The sequence below is a fragment of the Dendrobates tinctorius genome, unplaced genomic scaffold (genome assembly GCF_039654945.1).
Source record: "Dendrobates tinctorius isolate UK_male_01 unplaced genomic scaffold, ASM3965494v1 ptg000138l, whole genome shotgun sequence".
NCBI classification, from domain to species: Eukaryota; Metazoa; Chordata; class Amphibia; order Anura; family Dendrobatidae; genus Dendrobates; species Dendrobates tinctorius.
The window spans coordinates 4,140,000-4,163,288 of NW_027361806.1; the positions used below are offsets into that span (position 1 = coordinate 4,140,000).

At 47.0% G+C, this 23,289-nt stretch overlaps 1 protein-coding gene across 1 annotated transcript; it reads left to right on the forward strand.

Moving 5' to 3' along the window:
* Nucleotides 1–729: 729 nt before the first annotated feature.
* Nucleotides 730–22,841, forward strand: LOC141048654 (uncharacterized). The gene is made up of 5 exons (XM_073544443.1): nt 730–1,141; nt 20,484–20,858; nt 20,961–21,245; nt 21,562–21,725; nt 21,814–22,841. Exons 1-5 carry the CDS (start codon nt 1,078–1,080, stop codon nt 21,856–21,858), a joined length of 933 nt encoding a protein of 310 aa, XP_073400544.1. The 5' UTR covers nt 730–1,077; the 3' UTR covers nt 21,859–22,841.
* Nucleotides 22,842–23,289: the final 448 nt, after the last annotated feature.

A 23,289-nucleotide genomic window follows, 5' to 3' on the forward strand; every position in this document is an offset into this window, starting at 1 on the left:
TCATTTTCGCAAAGGATTACTGGGACCGGGAGCGTGGAGAGAGGCGGGTCGTCGGAAGGTGAGAATAACAATATTTTTTTATTTTAAATTCTATTTTTTACAGGGATATGGTACCCAGAGCCTGGAGGACAGTCTCCTCTCCTCCACCCCCTAGGTACCATCCGCAAATATTCTGCTTACTTTTCGCATGGTGTGCACAGCCACATGCGGGAAGCAGAACAATGCATTCCTATGGGTGCGGGATCGCCGCGATTCCGCAAAATTAATGAGCATGCTGCGGTTTTTTACCGCAAAGCGATTCCGCCTCGGTAAAAACAGCAGCATTAGCACAGCATTGCGGAATCCCATAGGAATGCATGGGATGCTTATTTTTCGCGGTTAAAACCGCCGCGGAAACGCAAAAAAAACGCCACGTGTGAACTCAGCCTAATGGTCTTTCCACAGGAGCCAGAGACTTTCGCCCCCCGGGCCCAGATGTGACCGCAGCCCCTGCACCTACTCTAGTGACCCCCCCAGCAGGGGGCGCTATACAGGACCCTCTCTCCTCCCTGTCCCGCTCCCGGTCACTTCTGGGCCCTGCCTGATCCCGGGACTTTTCCTAGAAAAATCCTGCACTCCGGTCACTTTCGAGTCTCCTATAAATCCCTACAATAAATCCACCAATCACAGGACGCGGGAGAGGCAGTGGGCGTGGCAGGCGACGCGCCTTGCCCTATCAGTGCACAGTGGGCGGGGCCCCGGCGCGCAGTCCTTTGTTGCCGCTGATGTGAAGTAACAATAACGTCTGAGCGGAGCGCGCGGCCGTGACGTCACACGCCGGTCCTGCTTCAGCGTGACGTCACATACAGGGGGCGCCTGCTTCAGCGTGACGTCATAACGATTCATCAGGAGGAGGCCGCCCCGGGTCTGGGGTGCTGCTGAAGGTTCCCACAACTACAGGACTGCGAGCTAAGCGGCGTGACATCAGAGCGGAGGAGATCCCGTGACGTCACTGGAGGCTCTTGCTCGCCTCACACCCCGGAGGGAGGACTCCAGCCTCAGTCACACGTGGCAGCTCCACTTCGGGACTCGGCTGGGATGGGCGGACGGTGGGAGCTGCTCCTGGGGCTCCTGTGCCTGCTCTCAGGGGCTCCGCTGCCGGGTGAGTGCTGCCCCTTTGTGGCGACATGGACGAGCAGAGGCCCGGAGGGCGAGGGGTTAATGCGAAGCGCGGCTCTGCACGTGGAGGGGGTTAATTGTAGATGAGGGGTCTGCACAACCGGTACATGGAGGGCGCGACCCCCGGATACTGCGCGTGTGGCAGCTCTGCAGAAAAGTGGTGTTCAAGGGGTTAATCAAGAATGACGGGGGGGGGGGTAGGAAGTGTCACAGTTCTGGGGGGGGGGGGGTGCACCGTATGATGACAGCCTTGTACTGGGGGGGGGGGGGGGGGTGCACTGTATGATGACAGCCCTGTACTGGGGGTGCACTGTATGATGACAGCCCTGTACTGGGGGTGCACTGTATGATGACAGCCCTGTACTGGGGGGGTGCACTGTATGATGACAGCCTTGTACTGGGGGGGGGGGGGGTGCACTGTATGATGACAGCCCTGTACTGGGGGTGCACTGTATGATGACAGCCCTGTACTGGGGGTGCACTGTATGATGACAGCCCTGTACTGGGGGGGTGCACTGTATGATGACAGCCTTGTACTGGGGGGGTGCACTGTATGATGACAGCCTTGTACTGGGGGGGTGCACTGTATGATGACAGCCCTGTACTGGGGGGGTGCACTGTATGATGACAGCCCTGTACTGGGGGGGTGCACTGTATGATGACAGCCCTGTACTGGGGGGTGCACCGTAAGATGACAGCCCTGTACTGGGGGTGCACTGTATGATGACAGCCCTGTACTGGGGGGGTGCACTGTATGATGACAGCCTTGTACTGGGGGGGTGCACTGTATGATGACAGCCTTGTACTGGGGGGGTGCACTGTATGATGACAGCCCTGTACTGGGGGGGTGCACTGTATGATGACAGCCCTGTACTGGGGGGGTGCACTGTATGATGACAGCCCTGTACTGGGGGTGCACCGTAAGATGACAGCCCTGTACTGGGGGTGCACTGTATGATGACAGCCCTGTACTGGGGGGGTGCACTGTATGATGACAGCCTTGTACTGGGGGGGTGCACTGTATGATGACAGCCTTGTACTGGGGGGGGGGGGTGCACTGTATGATGACAGCCCTGTACTGGGGGTGCACTGTATGATGACAGCCCTGTACTGGGGGTGCACTGTATGATGACAGCCCTGTACTGGGGGGGTGCACTGTATGATGACAGCCTTGTACTGGGGGGGTGCACTGTATGATGACAGCCTTGTACTGGGGGGGTGCACTGTATGATGACAGCCCTGTACTGGGGGGGTGCACTGTATGATGACAGCCCTGTACTGGGGGGGTGCACTGTATGATGACAGCCCTGTACTGGGGGTGCACCGTAAGATGACAGCCCTGTACTGGGGGTGCACTGTATGATGACAGCCCTGTACTGGGGGTGCACCGTAAGATGACAGCCCTGTACTGGGGGTGCACTGTATGATGACAGCCCTGTACTGGGGGTGCACCGTAAGATGACAGCCCTGTACTGGGGGTGCACTGTATGATGACAGCCCTGTACTGGGGGTGCACTGTATGATGACAGCCTTGTACTGGGGGGGGTGCACTGTATGATGACAGCCCTGTACTGGGGGGGTGCACTGTATGATGACAGCCCTGTACTGGGGGTGCACCGTATGATGACAGCCCTGTACTGGGGGTGCACCGTATGATGACAGCCCTGTACTGGGGGTGCACCGTAAGATGACAGCCCTGTACTGGGGGTGCACTGTATGATGACAGCCCTGTACTGGGGGGGTGCACTGTATGATGACAGCCCTGTACTGGGGGTGCACTGTATGATGACAGCCTTGTACTGGGGGGGTGCACTGTATGATGACAGCCCTGTACTGGGGGGGTGCACTGTATGATGACAGCCCTGTACTGGGGGGGTGCACTGTATGATGACAGCCCTGTACTGGGGGTGCACCGTAAGATGACAGCCCTGTACTGGGGGTGCACTGTATGATGACAGCCTTGTACTGGGGGGGTGCACTGTATGATGACAGCCTTGTACTGGGGGTGCACTGTATGATGACAGCCCTGTACTGGGGGTGCACCGTATGATGACAGCCCTGTACTGGGGGTGCACCGTAAGATGACAGCCCTGTACTGGGGGTGCACTGTATGATGACAGCCCTGTACTGGGGGTGCACTGTATGATGACAGCCCTGTACTGGGGGTGCACTGTATGATGACAGCCCTGTACTGGGGGTGCACTGTATGATGACAGCCTTGTACTGGGGGGTGCACTGTATGATGACAGCCCTGTACTGGGGGGGTGCACTGTATGATGACAGCCTTGTACTGGGGGGGGTGCACTGCATGATGACAGCCTTGTACTGGGGGGGGTGCACTGCATGATGACAGCCCTGTACTGGGGGGGTGCACTGTATGATGACAGCCTTGTAATGGGGGTGCACTGCATGATGACAGCCTTGTACTGGGGGGTGCACTGTATGATGACAGCCCTGTACTGGGGGGGTGCACTGTATGATGACAGCCTTGTACTGGGGGTGCACTGTATGATGACAGCCTTGTACTGGGAGGGTGCACTGCATGATGACAGCCTTGTACTGGGGGGGTGCACCGTATGACAGCCTTGTACTGGGGGGGTGCACCGTGTGACAGCCTTGTACTGGGGGGGTGCACCGTGTGACAGCCTTGTACTGGGGGGGGGGTGCACCGTATGACAGCCTTGTACTGGGGGGGGGTGCACCGTATGACAGCCTTGTACTGGGGGGGGGTGCACCGTATGACAGCCTTGTACTGGGGGGGGTGCACCGTATGACAGCCTTGTACTGGGGGGGGGGGTGTGCACCGTATGACAGCCTTGTACTGGGGGGGGGGGTGTGCACCGTATGTCAGCCTTGAACTGGGGGGGTGCACCGTATGACGGCCTTGTACTGGGGGGGGTGCACCGTACGACAGCCTTGTACTGGGGGAGTGCACCGTATGACAGCCTTGTACTGGGGGGGGGGGGTGCACCGTACGACTGCCTTGTACTGGGGGGGTGCACCGTGTGACAGCCTTGTACTGGGGGGGGGGTGCACCGTATGACAGCCTTGTACTTGGGGGGGGAGGGGGGGGGGTGTGCACCGTATGACAGCCTTGTACTGGGGGGGTGCACCGTATGACAGCCTTGTACTGGGGGGGGGGTGCACCGTATGACAGCCTTGTACTGGGGGGGGGGGGTGTGCACCGTATGTCAGCCTTGAACTGGGGGGGTGCACCGTATGACGGCCTTGTACTGGGGGGGGTGCACCGTACGACAGCCTTGTACTGGGGGAGTGCACCGTATGACAGCCTTGTACTGGGGGGGGGGGTGCACCGTACGACAGCCTTGTACTGGGGGAGTGCACCGTATGTCAGCCTTGAACTGGGGGGGTGCACCGTATGACGGCCTTGTACTGGGGGGGTGCACCGTATGACAGCCTTGTACTGGGGGAGTGCACCGTATGACAGCCTTGTACTGGGGGGGTGCACCGTGTGACAGCCTCGTACTGGGGGGGGGTGCACCGTGTGACAGCCTCGTACTGGGGGGGGGGTGCACCGTATGACAGCCTTGTACTGGGGGGGGGGGGGTGCACCTTACGACTGCCTTGTACTGGGGGGGTGCACCGTGTGACAGCCTTGTACTGGGGGGGGGGGTGCACCGTATGACAGCCTTGTACTTGGGGGGGGGGGGGGGGGTGTGCACCGTATGACAGCCTTGTACTGGGGGGGTGCACCGTATGACAGCCTTGTACTGGGGGGGGGGTGCACCGTATGACAGCCTTGTACTGGGGGGGGGGGGGTGTGCACCGTATGTCAGCCTTGAACTGGGGGGGTGCACCGTATGACGGCCTTGTACTGGGGGGGGTGCACCGTACGACAGCCTTGTACTGGGGGAGTGCACCGTATGACAGCCTTGTACTGGGGGGGGGGGTGCACCGTACGACAGCCTTGTACTGGGGGAGTGCACCGTATGTCAGCCTTGAACTGGGGGGGTGCACCGTATGACGGCCTTGTACTGGGGGGGTGCACCGTATGACAGCCTTGTACTGGGGGAGTGCACCGTATGACAGCCTTGTACTGGGGGGGTGCACCGTGTGACAGCCTCGTACTGGGGGGGGGGTGCACCGTGTGACAGCCTCGTACTGGGGGGGGGGGTGCACCGTATGACAGCCTTGTACTGGGGGAGTGCACCGTATGACAGCCTTGTACTGGGGGGGGGGGGGGGGTGCACCGTATGACAGCCTTGTACTGGGGGGGTGCACCGTATGACAGCCTTGTACTGGGGGAGTGCACCGTATGACAGCCTTGTACTGGGGGGGGGGTGCACCGTATGACTGCCTTGTACTGGGGGAGTGCACCGTATGACAGCCTTGTACTGGGGGGGTGCACCGTGTGACAGCCTCGTACTGGGGGGGGGGTGCACCGTATGACAGCCTTGTACTGGGGGAGTGCACCGTATGACAGCCTTGTACTGGGGGGGGGTGCACCGTATGACTGCCTTGTACTGGGGGGGTGCACCGTATGACTGCCTTGTACTGGGGGGGTGCACCGTATGACAGCCTTGTACCGGGAGGTGTCACTACGGTACACGTCAGGTGTATTCCAGCGTTGATGACTGATTCCTGCAGGTGACAGGAACTACAACTCTCAGCATGGCTTCTCCGGATGCATGTGGTGAGAATGCTGTTGAGAGTTGTACTCTCCTGACATTGGGCCCCCGGTTGCAGACTGCTGCTGTGCGGTCCGATGGTCATGCTGAGCCTTCTAGTACCACATTGGCTGGAGCTTCCTTGCCTGCCTCGCCCACCTGTCACATTGGATTCCCATTGTATCACCAGGATGAATAAAATACGACACCAAGTGACGTCACTATCTGATTAACCTCTTCAGTGCTGGGTCAGCGTGCAGAGGGATTTTCCGCAGGGAAGGACCCACGGATGTCCCATTGGCAGCCGTGTCGCATGCAGTGGTCGCCATCCCATCCCCGCAGGGTCTCACAATGGGCAGCTGCAGGAATAGACTGAACCAGGATTTATCTCCACATTTCACAAAATTCCATAGTATTATAAAATGTTAATTAGATGTCTTAGACCTGATGACATTGGTGTACTTACTTTTAAAATCCATGTCAGTAAGTCTGTATCATCCCATCCTCAAAATGAAATGAGCAGCCCTACAGGGAAACGTTCCAGAAGGATTAAGCAGACTCACTGACATGGATTCTTGCAATAAATACACTAGTCTCATCAGGTCTAAGAGATCTGTTTAATCACGTCTGCAGTTGGTTTTGTAAATTTTGATGACAGATCCGCTTTACGGGGGCGGTCCGGCTTCATGTCCCATTAACCTTTACCCTTCCTGCCATTATTTAGTTTATTTTAGGAAACCCTTCACCCCACAGGTTATCCCTACGTGTTTCTGACCGAGGATCAATATGGCGGCCTCTAGCGCTCCCGCATGGCCTCGGTACTGCACTGCTAGCTGTGATGGCCGGGAGGATTTGTGGTCACCCAACTCTCCCAGATTCAGAAATGGATGAGCCCTTTAAGAACTTAACAGGAGACGAAACTTTGGAATTTCTGTTTTCTTTGGGGGATTATTTAGATTTTTGGCTTATTCAGTAATGTGCGGCTTAAAGGGCTGATCCACCTCCACAGGGCTGGAGTATCTGGGTTTGTGCGTGCTCCGTTAACCCTTCGTCTTCGGTCTCCTCTTTTATAACAGACTTTACAGGGACATCTTGGGTTGGGATATAAAAGGCAGAGAAGTAAAGTCGTTCGACGGCCGGCGTCTTTTTATAGCGAGCTCATCGTCGTGTTTGCGTTCTCCTTGTCGGCAGACCCTTTTGTCTAAGGTTTATAGCAGAGCCGACCCAGTGATGCAACAGATGAGACATCCACAGGGGATAAGGAGAGACATCTGATGTAACGAGACCGCAGACGTGAGAGGTCTCCTGGGCGCTTGGGGAGGCTGCTGCGCTGTCGATACAGCGTCGTCGTTGTGACCTGTCAGTGATGAGAGGGTTAATACGGCAGAGATTAGCGAGCGCAGAGACCGCCGGGCAATTTCCAGGAAGCGTCTGACGTGTGCGAACCTGCAGCCGCACATCCTGAGCCCGGCCGTGACAACGTATCCCCAGAACTGCACAAAACGATGCTAAGCGTCGTGATGGCGCAGGACATGGCCGGCACCGGCGACTTCACCCCGGCTGCAATGTCTGTTGGGAGTCTTTGTTAGGCAGAGTACAGACGGTGTATGAAAAATCAATTATTTTTTATCTGGAAAAAATGGATGTTTTTACATCCGAATGTTTTCTTTATTTTTTTACATCCATGTGACATCCAGACTATACGTCAACAATTAAAAAAAAAATATATAAAAGGCCAAATACATAAATAGTGTGAAATCCACCGCTGTTATAATAATTTTATTTCTATAGCGCCAACATAGTCTGCAGCACTTCACAATTAAGTAGGGACATCTGTCTCATCAGACGTTCTGATTGCTGTCCTGTTGGGGTTTTTTTCATTGCTTTACACTGCAGCTTTGCTTCATTATTACATAGTATGACTCCCAGGAGTGGGGCTAACAGATGGAGCAAATCTTTTATTATACTTTTATTTCTATAGGTTCCACTTTTGGTTTTGGCTTAAAAATACTGTTGAAAAATGCTGAGCAGAAAACTACTGTGTGAAAATGACATTCATCTGAGGTCTACCCTTTCACCTGATCCACTCCAGTGCTTTACACTGAAGCTCTGCTCCATTAGGGGACCTTTTTATGTTGAGAACTTCCAGACTCCCAAAAGATTAATTCCGTCTTGTGTTGGAGTTTGAGGTTGTCTAGAATCCAATTCCTGTCTGATCAGAGTCTCGGTTTGCTGCTCTGTCTCTCTGCCATGCTTTACACTACAGTTTTGCTTCATTAGAGCAGCTCCATCTTCAGAAGATCCAGTGCATTGTCTATTGGAGTCTCATTTAGTCTGCAATTCCACTACCTGTCTCCTCAGAGTCCCATATTACTGATGTTGTCTCTCACCTATGCTTTACACTGCAGCTCTGCTCCATAAGGGCACCTCTGTGTTGTCTATTGGAATGAATCGAAAGTAAGCTAAAATCCATCTTTTCTCTCATCAGAGGCTTGGTTGGTTGTCCTGTCCTTTCTCCATACTTTACAGCTCTGCTCCATAAGAGTAACTTGGTTGTTCTGTCTTTTCCACCATGCTTTACACTGCAACTCTGCTTTGATACGGCTACTCTATACTGAGAGGCTCCATTATCTACTCGAGCCTGGGGTAGGCTTACATTCACCTCCTGCCTCATCAGAGGCTCAGGTCTGTTGCTCTGTCCCTTTCTCATGCTTTACACTACAGCACTGCTCCATTAGCTCTTAATGACTCCATTTTAGCGACATCGTCAATTGGGGTCTGAGGTAGTATTGAAAAAAACAAAATCTGTCTCAACAAAGGCTCACTCTGGCGCTTTTTCGATTTTTGGGAGGAAATCTCCAATTTCTGTACTTTTTTTTTTTTTTTTATTTTATTTGTCTCTTAGTTTACAGACAGTTTCTGGATTGTTATTGATGGAGTTCTGCAGTAGATATAGGTTCATGATTACCGTGCACCATAGCATCTAACGGCCGGCTCCTATATACCTTATACTCCATAGGGTGCAGCACCTGGGGCCCCAACCATCCCTTGCTGTATAGTCGCCCTGGGGCGGTGCGTGGTTGTGATGGGTGTGACGTCGTCATATCATCCTTCTTTGAAGTCACATCTGTAGGAAGCCGGACAATAAAACCAGAATGCCGGTGGCTTTTATCTAACAATGTGGTGGCCTGTGGCTCCTTCACCTGCATCTCCCCCCAAAACAAATCTGTAAAATCAGACCTGGAGTCGCCCCCTGCTGTCATTTATCTTTCTCTGGGAAAGCTGGGTGGCGCTGTGACCTTGTCTCATACTTGATGCACCTTTTGACATTTTTGGGTATAAAAGTATTTCCATTGATTACTCATACATGTAAAAGCGGAGGAGTATGGCGCGCGGCTTTCTCTGGTGACCCCATAGACAGTGGATGGAGAGACGGTCGAGCGCGCGGCCCCCATTCAGACAATAGTGCTCGTTTCTGGCATCTTAGCTCTCAGACCCCCAGCAATCTATTCTATGGATATTCAATTTTTTTGTAAATCTGAATGCCTCTTTAATATCTACATATAGAGCAGATCCTGGCATCTCACATCTTTGGTTTCCTCCAAGTCCCAACCTGCCGGGATAATGGTGACACCCCAGCCGCTGGGCCTGGAATCTGCCTGTTCCCACAAGGAAGCTTTCACCCTCGCCCCTATCCCAGGACTCCCATCATGGCGACCACTATCTATATCCAGATCCTGGGCAGACAGGTGTGATGGAGCTCTATTCACACCTCCCTGCCAAAGCAGCAAGAAGTATCTGATTTGCAAACAGAAACTTATTCTCTTCCTGAGACCCCTGAGGGGCTTTATTTAGTCTATTCTGGGTATAAGGATGAAAAGACAGAAATGTGACACCAAGGTGCAACTGAATGACTGACCAGGGGGCGCCTGCAAGGTGGGCAGTCAGCTTTGATCTATAGTTCAGAGCTGAGCCACCAGTGAGCCAGTGTATCTGAGCATATCCTGTGTGATACTGTCTGCTGTGCTGTGTATCTGAGCATATCCTGTGTGATACTGTCTGCTGTGCCGTGTATCTGAGCATATCCTGTGGGATACTGTCTGCTGAGCCGTGTATCTAATCCTATCCTGTGGGATACTGTCTGCTGAGCCGTGTATCTAATCCTCTCCTGTGTGATACTGACTGCTGAGCTGTGTATCTAATCCTATCCTGTGTGATACTGTCTGCTGAGCCGTGTATCTAATCCTCTCCTGTGTGATACTGACTGCTGAGCTGTGTATCTAATCCTATCCTGTGTGATACTGTCTGCTGAGCCGTGTATCTAATCCTATCCTGTGTGATACTGTCTGCTGTGCCGTGTATCTGAGCATATCCTGTGTGATACTGTCTGCTGTGCCATGTATCTGAGCATATCCTGTGGGATACTGTCTGCTGAGCCGTGTATCTAATCCTATCCTGTGGGATACTGTCTGCTGAGCCGTGTATCTAATCCTGTCCTGTGTGATACTGTCTGCTGAGCCGTGTATCTAATCCTATCCTGTGTGATACTGTCTGCTGTGCCGTGTATCTGAGCATATCCTGTGGGATACTGTCTGCTGAGCCGTGTATCTAATCCTATCCTGTGGGATACTGTCTGCTGAGCCGTGTATCTAATCCTGTCCTGTGTGATACTGTCTGCTGAGCCGTGTATCTAATCCTATCCTGTGTGATACTGTCTGCTGAGCCGTGTATCTAATCCTGTCCTGTGTGATACTGTCTGCTGAGCTGTGTATCTTATCCTATCCTGTGTGATACTGTCTGCTGAGCTGTGTATCTAATCCTCTCCTGAGTGATACTGTTCGCTGAACTGTGTATTTAATCCTCTCCTGTGTGATACTGTCTGCTGAGCTGTGTATCTAATCCTCTCCTGAGTGATACTGTTCGCTGAACTGTGTATTTAATCCTCTCCTGTGTGATACTGTCTGCTGAGCTGTGTATCTTATCCTATCCTGTGTGATACTGTCTGCTGAGCTGTGTATCTAATCCTCTCCTGAGTGATACTGTTCGCTGAACTGTGTATTTAATCCTCTCCTGTGTGATACTGTCTGCTGAGCTGTACTCTGCTCCCGCTGCGGTTTGTTCCTGATCTATTATTTATTGGCTGCTGTGAGACGGACATTGGAAGTGACGGCGTCTGCAGGCGGAGAGCAGCCTTTCCCCCGGCGCAGGTCTCTGAGGACGGTGGCGTTCCGTTGGCGCAGTGCACCCGCGCCGATGACATCAGCTTCCAGCCTGGAGATGCCGCACCATCTCCATAGTGCGAGGTGAGGTTTCTCACAGCTGTATCACAGCCCACCATGTGCCTCCTGGCGCCGCCCTCCAGAACTGGGTCATGGCTCAAAGGATCCAAGTAAAATCCAGGTCTCCGAAATGCGTCGGATTAATCCGCCAACATTTCATGCAAAATAAGCTCACTTAAAGGGCCAGTCCCTTCCTTCCTCTAACTTGCTGGATCTCCAGGCGCTTGTGCACTGTACGAACCTGAATGTTCTCTGCACAAGTGTCCACTTGTTCAGAGAACTCCCCTTCGATGACCACAGCGGGCCCAGAAGAGGCCACTCTGGAGGTCTGTACCATAGCTAGAAGTGATCTGTTCCAGCTGGAAGTCATTAGGACCGCTGCAGTCTGTGGTTGGCTGCAGCGGTCATGTGACTAGAAGAGCTGATCATCAGCGAAACATCAAATTGTCACCCCCACAGACAAGTAGAGGCCACTCCAGAGGTCTGTACCTGCTAAGAAAGTGAAGTCTGCTTAATTTTGAAGTCAACAGGACCGCTGCAGTCTGTGGTTGACAGCAGCGGTCAAGTGAATAGAAGAGCCCATCAACAGAGAAACATCCAATGGCATGCTCTTGTAGTCACCTTACCGCTGCAGCCAACCACTGACTGCAGCGGTCACTTCCGCAGCTGGTGCAGAGACCACCGGAGCAGCCTGTGCTGGATCCGTGGGGGTCCTGGAAGGCGAATCTGCTTCCGTTTCTTGTTAACCTTTCTTAACTATAAAAAGAGACGTGATGGAATGATCTGACAACCTGTAACATTAGTGATATAATGACGGGTGTCAGATTCTGCCTCCATTTCTAGAGTGTTGTCAGCAGTCGGCCCCCCGATAGCTCCGGATTCTGGGGCGACCGTCTCAGGCCCCTGTTTTGTCTGGATCCTGGGGGGAGAGGGGCAGATTTATGCTGCGTTCCTCGTCTGTCGGAGCCTTGAGCAAATATTTATAATATCCTTCCCGCGTGCGTCAGCGCCGGAGCCCGAGCTCTTCCTAATAGGGTCTGGAGCTCTGTCTGCGGCCCGGCCCCGTCCTGGGAATTTGCTTCCGTCCGTGACTCAGCGCCCACCGGAGCCTCAATCACACGACGCCCGAGGTGTAAATGAGATAAGATGAGCGTTTATCCCACGTCCATCCTCCGCAGGAACACTTAACACCTGAGATTTTTATAGCCAGTGATACATTTATGGGGGACACAAGATACCCGCACCCCCCGCATCACGTACTTAAACCACTCCTGAAATCCTCTGCGCTGCCGGAGTCGCTGCTTCTTCTGCGTTTCTGGATTATAGATTCGGATATGATGCCGTTGGGTCCGATGTTTGATTGACAGCTGGATATTCTGCGGGACCACCTGTCTTCTGCACGGGACGGTAGAGTAGGGCTCGTAGCGGTCATGTACTCCTCCCTGGCACAGGGCAGAGCTGAAAGGGTGCAGTGTCTTGTGGTCGGGGCAGGATATTCCTGTGTGTTTACCCCGGCCTCGCTCATGAATGGAGCAGTGTGTCTATTATTAACACGTTCCCACTGAGTGACCCTGGAGCCGAGCAACATGGAGCGACCTCCGCTCACAATCCGCTTTTCATGAGGAGGAAAGGGGCTGACTGGGTGCAATATGGTGAACGCCTGGGGAATAACCCTACAACTCACCATTACTGTATTGTAAGTCCAGTCCATGGGGGCCGGCAAAGGGCCACATGAGTAATGTGTTCTATTGATAAGCTTCTAGATCAATAACGGTACGGCCAGGTTCACATAGCGTTAATGCAGTCCGTTCAACGCATAGCGCTGATGAGCTGCGTTAATGCTACTGCCTAATAATGATCGCGTTATGCGATCCCGCTAGCGCAGATGCTTCATCCACGCTAACAGTGACGGACCCTGGGACGCTGCAGACCGCTTCCGAGGGTCCGTCACAGAATGACAGCACATCGCTAACGTATGCCGATTATGACATGCATTAGCAATGCGCTCGTCAAAGCAGTGTATGTGTGCGTTAATGCTGCTATGTAACGGATGCGTTAAACGCACCCCCCTAAACACAATATGAACCCAGCCTTAGGCAGTAGCGTTAATGCAGCCCGTCAACGCGATGTGTTGAATGAACTGCATTAACGCTATGTGAACCTGGCCTTACCGTTATTGATCTAGAAGCTTATCGTTTGTTAGGACACATTACACATCTGGCCCTCCAAGGACTCGCCTATTGTTACCGTGGTAGGATCTCTGCTTATCACCCCTTCATATACAGTGGGGCAAAAAAGTATTTAGTCAGTCAGCAATAGTGCAAGTTCCACCACTTAAAAAGATGAGAGGCGTCTGTAATTTACATCATAGGTAGACCTCAACTATGGGAGACAAACTGAGAAAAAAAAATCCAGAAAATCACATTGTCTGTTTTTTTTTCATTTTATTTCCATATTATGGTGGAAAATAAGTATTTGGTCAGAAACAAGCAATCAAGATTTCTGGCTCTCACAGACCTGTAACTTCTTCTTTAAGAGTCTCCTCTTTCCTCCACTCATTACCTGTAGTAATGGCACCTGTTTAAACTTGTTATCAGTATAAAAAGACACCTGTGCACACCCTCAAACAGTCTGACTCCAAACTCCACTATGGTGAAGACCAAAGAGCTGTCAAAGGACACCAGAAACAAAATTGTAGCCCTGCACCAGGCTGGGAAGACTGAATCTGCAATAGCCAACCAGCTTGGAGTGAAGAAATCAACTGTGGGAGCAATAATTAGAAAATGGAAGACATACAAGACCACTGATAATCTACCTCGATCTGGTGCTCCACGCAAAATCCCACCCCGTGGGGTCAGAATGATCACAAGAACGGTGAGCAAAAATCCCAGAACCACGCGGGGGGACCTAGTGAATGAACTGCAGAGAGCTGGGACCAATGTAACAAGGCCTACCATAAGTAACACACTACGCCACCATGGACTCAGATCCTGCAGTGCCAGACGTGTCCCACTGCTTAAGCCTGTACATGTCCGGGCCCGTCTGAAGTTTTCTAGAGAGCATTTGGATGATCCAGAGGAGTTTTGGGAGAATGTCCTATGGTCTGATGAAACCAAACTGGAACTGTTTGGTAGAAACACAACTTGTCGTGTTTGGAGGAAAAAGAATACTGAGTTGCTTCCATCAAACACCATACCTACTGTAAAGCATGGTGGTGGAAACATCATGCTTTGAGGCTGTTTCTCTGCAAAGGGGCCAGGACGACTGATCCGGGTACATGAAAGAATGAATGGGGCCATGTATCGTGAGATTTTGAGGGCAAACCTCCTTCCATCAGCAAGGGCATTGAAGATGAAACGTGGCTGGGTCTTTCAACATGACAATGATCCAAAGCACACCGCCAGGGCAACGAAGGAGTGGCTTCGTAAGAAGCATTTCAAGGTCCTGGAGTGGCCTAGCCAGTCTCCAAGATCTCAACCCTATAGAAAACCTTTGGAGGGAGTTGAAAGTCCGTGTTGCCAAGCGAAAAGCCAAAAACATCACTGCTCTAGAGGAGATCTGCATGGAGGAATGGGCCAACATACCAACAACAGTGTGTGGCAACCTTGTGAAGACATACAGAAAACGTTTGACCTCTGTCATTGCCAACAAAGGATATATCACAAAGTATTGAGATGAAATTTTGTTTCTGACCAAATACTTATTTTCCACCATAATATGCAAATAAAATAAAAAAAAACAGACAATGTGATTTTCTGGATTTTTTTTTCTCAATTTGTCTCCCATAGTTGAGGTCTACCTATGATGTAAATTACAGACGCCTCTCATCTTTTTAAGTGGTGGAACTTGCACTATTGCTGACTGACTAAATACTTTTTTGCCCCACTGTATAATGCACGATAATATAACTACTATAATACTGCCCCTATGTGCAAGAATATAACTACTATAATACTGCTATCTATGTACAAGAATATAACTACTATAATATTGCTCCCATGTACAAGAATATAACTATTATAATACTGCCCCTATGTACAAGAATATAACTACTATAATAATGTTCCTATGTACAAGAATATAACTACTATAATACTGCCCCCTATGTACAAGACTATAACTACTATAATACTGCCCCTATGTACAAGAATATAACTACTATAATACTGCCCCTATGTACAAGAATATAACTACTATAATACTGCCCCTATGTACAAGAATATAACTACTATAATACTGCCCCTATGTACAAGAATATAACTACTATAATACTGCTCCCTATGTACAAGAATATAACTACTATAATATTGCTCCCTATGTACAAGAATATAACTACTATAATATTGCTCCCATGTACAAGAATATAACTATTATAATACTGCCCCTATGTACAAGAATATAACTACTATAATAATGTTCCTATGTACAAGAATATAACTACTATAATACTGCCCCCTATGTACAAGACTATAACTACTATAATACTGCCCCTATGTACAAGAATATAACTACTATAATACTGCCCCTATGTACAAGAATATAACTACTATAATACTGCCCCTATGTACAAGAATATAACTACTATAATACTGCCCCTATGTACAAGAATATAACTACTATAATACTGCTCCCTATGTATAAGAATATAACTACTATAATACTGCCCCTATGTATAAGAATATAACTACTATAATACTGCTCCTATGTACAAGAATATAACTACTATAATACTGCCCCTATGTACAAGAATATAACTACTATAATACTGCTCCCAATGTATAAGAATATAACTACTATAATACTGCCCCTATGTATAAGAATATAACTACTATAATACTGCCCCTATGTACAAGAATATAACTACTATAATACTGCTCCCTATGTATAAGAATATAACTACTATAATACTGCTCCCTATGTATAAGAATATAACTACTATAATACTGCTCCCTATGTATAAGAATATAACTACTATAATACTGCCCTATGTACAAGAATATAACTACTATAATACTGCCCTATGTACAAGAATATAACTACTATAATACTGCCCCGTGTTCAAGAATATAACTACTATAATACTGCCCCTATGTACAAGAATATAACTACTATAATACTATCCCCTATGTACAAGAATAGAACTACTATAATACTGCTCCTATGTACAAGAATATAACTACTATAATACTGCCCCTATGTACAAGAATATAACTACTATAATACTGCTCCCTATGTACAAGAATATAACTACTATAATACTGCTCCTATATACAAGAATATAACTACTATAATACTGCTCCTATATACAAGAATATAACTACTATAATACTGCCCCTATGTACAAGAATATAACTACTATAATATTGCTCCCATGTACAAGAATATAACTATTATAATACTGCCCCTATGTACAAGAATATAACTACTATAATAATGTTCCTATGTACAAGAATATAACTACTATAATACTGCCCCCTATGTACAAGACTATAACTACTATAATACTGCCCCTATGTACAAGAATATAACTACTATAATACTGCCCCTATGTACAAGAATATAACTACTATAATACTGCCCCTATGTACAAGAATATAACTACTATAATACTGCTCCCTATGTACAAGAATATAACTACTATAATATTGCTCCCTATGTACAAGAATATAACTACTATAATATTGCTCCCATGTACAAGAATATAACTATTATAATACTGCCCCTATGTACAAGAATATAACTACTATAATAATGTTCCTATGTACAAGAATATAAGTACTATAATACTGCCCCCTATGTACAAGACTATAACTACTATAATACTGCTCCTATGTATAAGAATATAACTACTATAATACTGCCCCTATGTATAAGAATATAACTACTATAATACTGCCCCTATGTACAAGAATATAACTACTATAATACTGCTCCCTATGTATAAGAATATAACTACTATAATACTGCCCCTATGTATAAGAATATAACTACTATAATACGGCCCCGTGTTCAAGAATATAACTACTATAATACTGCCCCTATGTACAAGAATATAACTACTATAATACTATCCCCTATGTACAAGAATAGAACTACTATAATACTGCCCCTATGTACAAGAATATAACTACTATAATACTGCTCCCTATGTACAAGAATATAACTACTATAATACTGCTCCTATATACAAGAATATAACTACTATAATACTGCTCCTATATACAAGAATATAACTACTATAATACTGCCCCTATGTACAAGAATATAACTACTATAATACTGCCCCCCATGTACAAGAATATAACTACTATAATACTGCCCCTATGTACAAGAATATAACTACTATAATACTGCCCCTATGTACAAGAATATAACTACTATAATACTGCTCCTATATACAAGAATATAACTACTATAATACTGCCCCTATGTACAAGAATATAACTACTATAATACTGCCCCCCATGTACAAGAATATAACTACTATAATACTGCTCCTATGTACAAGAATATAACTACTATAATACTGCCCCGTGTTCAAGAATATAACTACTATAATACTGCCCCTATGTACAAGAATATAACTACTATAATACTATCCCCTATGTACAAGAATAGAACTACTATAATACTGCTCCTATGTACAAGAATATAACTACTATAATACTGCCCCTATGTACAAGAATATAACTACTATAATACTGCTCCCTATGTACAAGAATATAACTACTATAATATTGCTCCCTATGTACAAGAATATAACTACTATAATATTGCTCCCATGTACAAGAATATAACTATTATAATACTGCCCCTATGTACAAGAATATAACTACTATAATAATGTTCCTATGTACAAGAATATAAGTACTATAATACTGCCCCCTATGTACAAGACTATAACTACTATAATACTGCTCCTATGTATAAGAATATAACTACTATAATACTGCCCCTATGTACAAGAATATAACTACTATAATACTGCCCCCCATGTACAAGAATATAACTACTATAATACTGCCCCCCATGTACAAGAATATAACTACTATAATACTGCCCCTATGTACAAGAATATAACTACTATAATACTGCCCCTATGTACAAGAATATAACTACTATAATACTGCTCCTATATACAAGAATATAACTACTATAATACTGCCCCTATGTACAAGAATATAACTACTATAATACTGCCCCCCATGTACAAGAATATAACTACTATAATACTGCTCCTATATACAAGAATATAACTACTATAATACTGCCCCCCATGTACAAGAATATAACTACTATAATACTGCCCCTATTTACAAGAATATAACTACTATAATACTGCTCCTATGTACAAGAATATAACTACAATAATACTGCTCCTATATACAAGAATATAACTACTATAATACTGCTCCTATATACAAGAATATAACTACTATAATACTGCTCCTATATACAAGAATATAACTACTATAATACTGCCCCTATGTACAAGAATATAACTACTATAATACTGCCCCCCATGTACAAGAATATAACTACTATAATACTGCCCCTATTTACAAGAATATAACTACAATAATACTGCTCCTATATACAAGAATATAACTACAATAATACTGCCCCTATGTACAAGAATATAACTACTATAATACTGCTCCTATATACAAGAATATAACTACTATAATACTGCCCCTATGTACAAGAATATAACTACAATAATACTGCCCCTATGTACAAGAATATAACTACTATAATACTGCTCCTATATACAAGAATATAACTACTATAATACTGCTCCTATATACAAGAATATAACTACTATAATACTGCTCCTATATACAAGAATATAACTACTATAATACTGCTCCTATATACAAGAATATAACTACTATAATACTGCCCCTATGTACAAGAATATAACTACTATAATACTGCCCCCCATGTACAAGAATATAACTACTATAATACTGTCCCTATGTACAAGAATATAACTACTATAATACTGCTCCTATGTACAAGAATATAACTACAATAATACTGCCCCTATGTACAAGAATATAACTACAATAATACTGCTCCTATATACAAGAATATAACTACTATAATACTGCTCCCTATAAATAGTGAAAATGATTATGGCAGATTCTGGAGCAAATGCTGGATTTGGTCCTTATGACAGAAATCTATAATGAGGCAGCGCTATAAAGCTTAGTGAAAAGAAAAATGGTGTCATTCGTTATTTACAGACACATGATGTTTCAGTTATGCTCGGGCCAGAGTGTCCGGGAATAAATACATGTATGTGCAGGCTGTCAACAATGAAATTAAGGAAAGTTCCTTATACAATGTTTAGCGACATTCCATAGATTTGCAATCCCGTACCTTCACTGCATACATAAAGAGAAAAATATATATACTGTATACATTCATTCTGAATAGACGCAGGCACAGATCGACATTTTCCTCCCAGCTCTATTTAATAGAAATATCAGGTCTGATTAGTGATTTTTTTTTTGTCTTTTTTTTTTTTTCTTCGTTTACATTTTTCGGACTGAATTTATCAAAATGGCTCCTGCGATTCATGAATTTTGTGCAATATTTTAAATCTAATTTTGTGCCCTTTTTTAAGCAAATAGTCATGTTTCTTTTAAGATGTTGCACAAAATTAATCATTTTTGCCGTAGAAACAAAAAAAAAAATCCTGACGGGGGAGTGGATGTAGTTCATTTACACACAAACTGTTGCAATTTTTTAAAAAGTCTTAATTGATGAATTGGTCACAAGCATCACGGGAATAAAAACTACCGCCATATTGATGAGTAACATAGATAAAATTAAGCTAAAAAAAATAAATTAGGCGAACACCGTAAAAAAAAAAATGGTGCAAATCAAAAACGGACTAAACATCAAAAACTAGAAGAAAAAAAAACTGGTCCAAACACAATAATGGAACATTAATATGTGATCGCTGTCTGGCGCTGTGGTTTGCATGATTGCTGGATTTCTGTGATATTAATTTTCACTGGATTCTGACATGTAGTTTAGGGATCTGTCAGTTGTGGGGGTAGGTGGATTTGTGAGTCGCCTTTCAGAGATATCATCTAGAATTGTTACTAATAGTTTTGTTCTTGTTTTATGAATCACCTTGTTACAGCTGTAATAGATCGCCCTCTAGTGGACGAATCTGAGATTGCTCCAGATTTGACTTTATTGTAGGGGGTTTCCACTAAGCGGACCCTTTTTATTCAATTGGATTGTTTTAGGGGAATCTACAATCTTAAAAATCTAAATTCTAAAACTGTCTTTATTTTCTTGCGTTGTCTTTTGCAGTTAATATCTCCATCCTGAAATGGCTGATATCAGAAAATACTAGCTTTATATTCCCCTGCACAGTCTCATCTGTTGTTTCTTCTAGGTGGAGCTCAGGAGGAGACGAGCCTCCTTCCCACTGACGGCTCTGTGGCCACCACCGGCCCATTTCTTCTGAGTTCTGCTGATTTGGGTACAAGCTCCAGTGTCCCCCCCGGACCCCCTGATGCCTCCTCCGAGCTTCCAGATAATGAGAGAGTAACAGAGACTGGGCGGCCATCCCCTCCGCCCTCATCCACAGTGGGTGGGCCAGAATCGGAGGATGCAGGTGGCAGCGTCACCACTGCACCAGGCGAGACCATCTCCTCCCCGGTGACATCGGACCCCAACAGTGTGGCCCCTGTGATCAAAATAAGTGGGACACCCAGTATGGAGGCCACCCAGCCCCCTCCAGTCTCCTCAGCTAACAATGTGACGGAGGGTGAGTTAGATCTCACTTTTGGGAGGTCAGAGTCTGGCATCTCGCAGTTACCAGCCTGCATTGCAATGCTTTGTACATGTCCCCTCCTCTTATCCACCATAGACACCGCGACAGAGACGTCCTCCATCCTCGCCATTCTCAGGACGACCGCAGCAGCCAAGATGGCGCCCAGCGATGATGTCACCCCATACACCACAGCCTCCACATCCTCCTTCTCCGCCTGGATGTCCACAATCACCACCAGCCTCTTCACCACCACCACCACCACCACCACAGTGACCACCCCAGAACCGAGCAGCGCGGCCGCCCCGACCACCTCCACACCGCACACAACCAGGGCGGAGGTGCAGAGGGGGCCGTCTGTGCTGGAAGTCGGGGATGACAAAGGTGGGTTCAGGGGTTTGTTACAATGTATCAGTGCGGGGTTCAGGACAGGAAGAATTTTCTTTCCATTGAGACATTGTCATATTGGAAACAGTCAGCGAGCTTGTGGATCCAAAGCCCCTGACAGCTCCTGTTTTGGGAGGAGGTCACCTGGTCCTGCATAGAGCAAGCAGTGAGTGCTGAAAGATTTCAGCTCTGAAGCTACAAAACTGAGCACAGTGTATTCCCAGAGCAATTCTGCTGTTTATGGAGGTTGTGTAGGATGGAGTCCGCCGCCAGGCTGCTGCTGATGGATCCACTGATCTGTTCTCTCTTGTAGATCTGACAAGTTATCACTCCAGGAACAGCTCTAATCCGCTGTTCGTCATGATAGTCTCCGTCTTCACCATCATGGTGCTCATGGTGGTGGTTGTAGTTGGCTTCCATCGGTACAAGAAGAGGAACAGCCGCACGGAGTTCAGACGCCTGCAGGATCTACCAATGGTGAGACTCGGAAAGCCCCCACCCCATTAACGGTTATTGAATGTTATCATTAATGTCTATAAATCTTATCTTTTCTTCCCCTCTGCAGGACGACATGATGGAGGACACCCCGTTGTCTCTGTACAGCTACTAGAGCCTTATATTCCACAGATCCTCCTCCTCCTCTGGACGGGGAGATGTTCCCTCTGTGCCTTCTGTCAGTGCGGGGCGGCCTTGGCGCACTTACGGGGTGGAGGGACTTAACCTGAAAATGTGTGAAAGAAACGCAACACAGACACTTTTACTACTGAAGACCACTCCACGAGTCTGCGACCCCTCGTCCCCCTCTCGTGACGTGCGCCTTAGTTGCATTTTTTTTTATCGCTTGCCTTTAATTACATCCTGGGCGAACGTCACCATCCAGCATTTCGCTAGGACACAATGTGAACTTTTCTCACCCCGACGTGTGCCCCCCCCCCTTAAAGGATCTGCCAATAACTTTTTCAGGTTTTTGTTTTTATGCCCAGATTGGTGCAAAATAGTCAGAATTCTCCACTGTGTGCAGACGGGGGCTTCTGCTGTAAATCGTATGGGGGAGGGGAATTTCTTAAAGGGGTCACATTCGTAATCGATGTGCAGTCGGATTAGACACACAGAGCTTTACCGGCTCATAAAAAGACAATCAAACCGGGAATATTTAGTGTTTATAGTGTTTAATGTTATTATAATTTTTTTTTTTTGTAAGTTGCACAAGAAAATAAGATTTACAGGTTTGTTTGTTTTTTCCCAGTATTGATAATGGGTCTGATGTTCCCAATGTTTTGTTTTTTTTTGTTTTGAGTGGGGTCAAAATGTAATATTCACGGTCGTTTCCATAGACGTCACTCTCATTGTTGGTCCATTATTTGCACTCAGGGTAACGAGTCTGGTGAGGAATAGGGGCACTGCGTTCCCAGATAGACCACCCCACAGCACAGGGTATTGCCCCCCAGGAGATGCCATCATATTGCGCCATTGATGAATATAAGTGGCCGCACATACGGCCTCTCCAGCAATACTGAATATGGGGGAAACTGTACTGAAAAGTTTTCTTGTTCGTTTTATTACTTGGCGAAATAAAGTTTTATTTTTCCCCAATTTTGGGTCTTTTTTTATGCAATGTACTTGATGAGCAGTTTTGGAAAATATGATCCATCGTACAAGACATTCATTAGATGGAGTAACTTCGCTGACAAGTTTCTTTATTAAGTTGCTATAAGTAATATACTAAATTCTACTCTAGTCACATCCAGAGCTGTCATCATAATTCTGCTCGTTTCCTGGATTATGGGAACGGTTATGAGTTGCGATCAGGGAGAGCGGGATTTAAATGTTGCAGTTGAATCGCTTCCATGAACCCCACCATGACACGAGTGGTGCCAAAGGGTTACGATGGCAGGTGATCCCTGCTGAAGACCCCTATTACTACCATGCAGATCCACCCATGAGGCCCCGCCTGGGGTTTATAACAGAACTATACAGTACATAAGCCACGTCCCCGGTCGATCCCTCCCCTAATATTCAGACCCTTCGTACCTTACGCTGA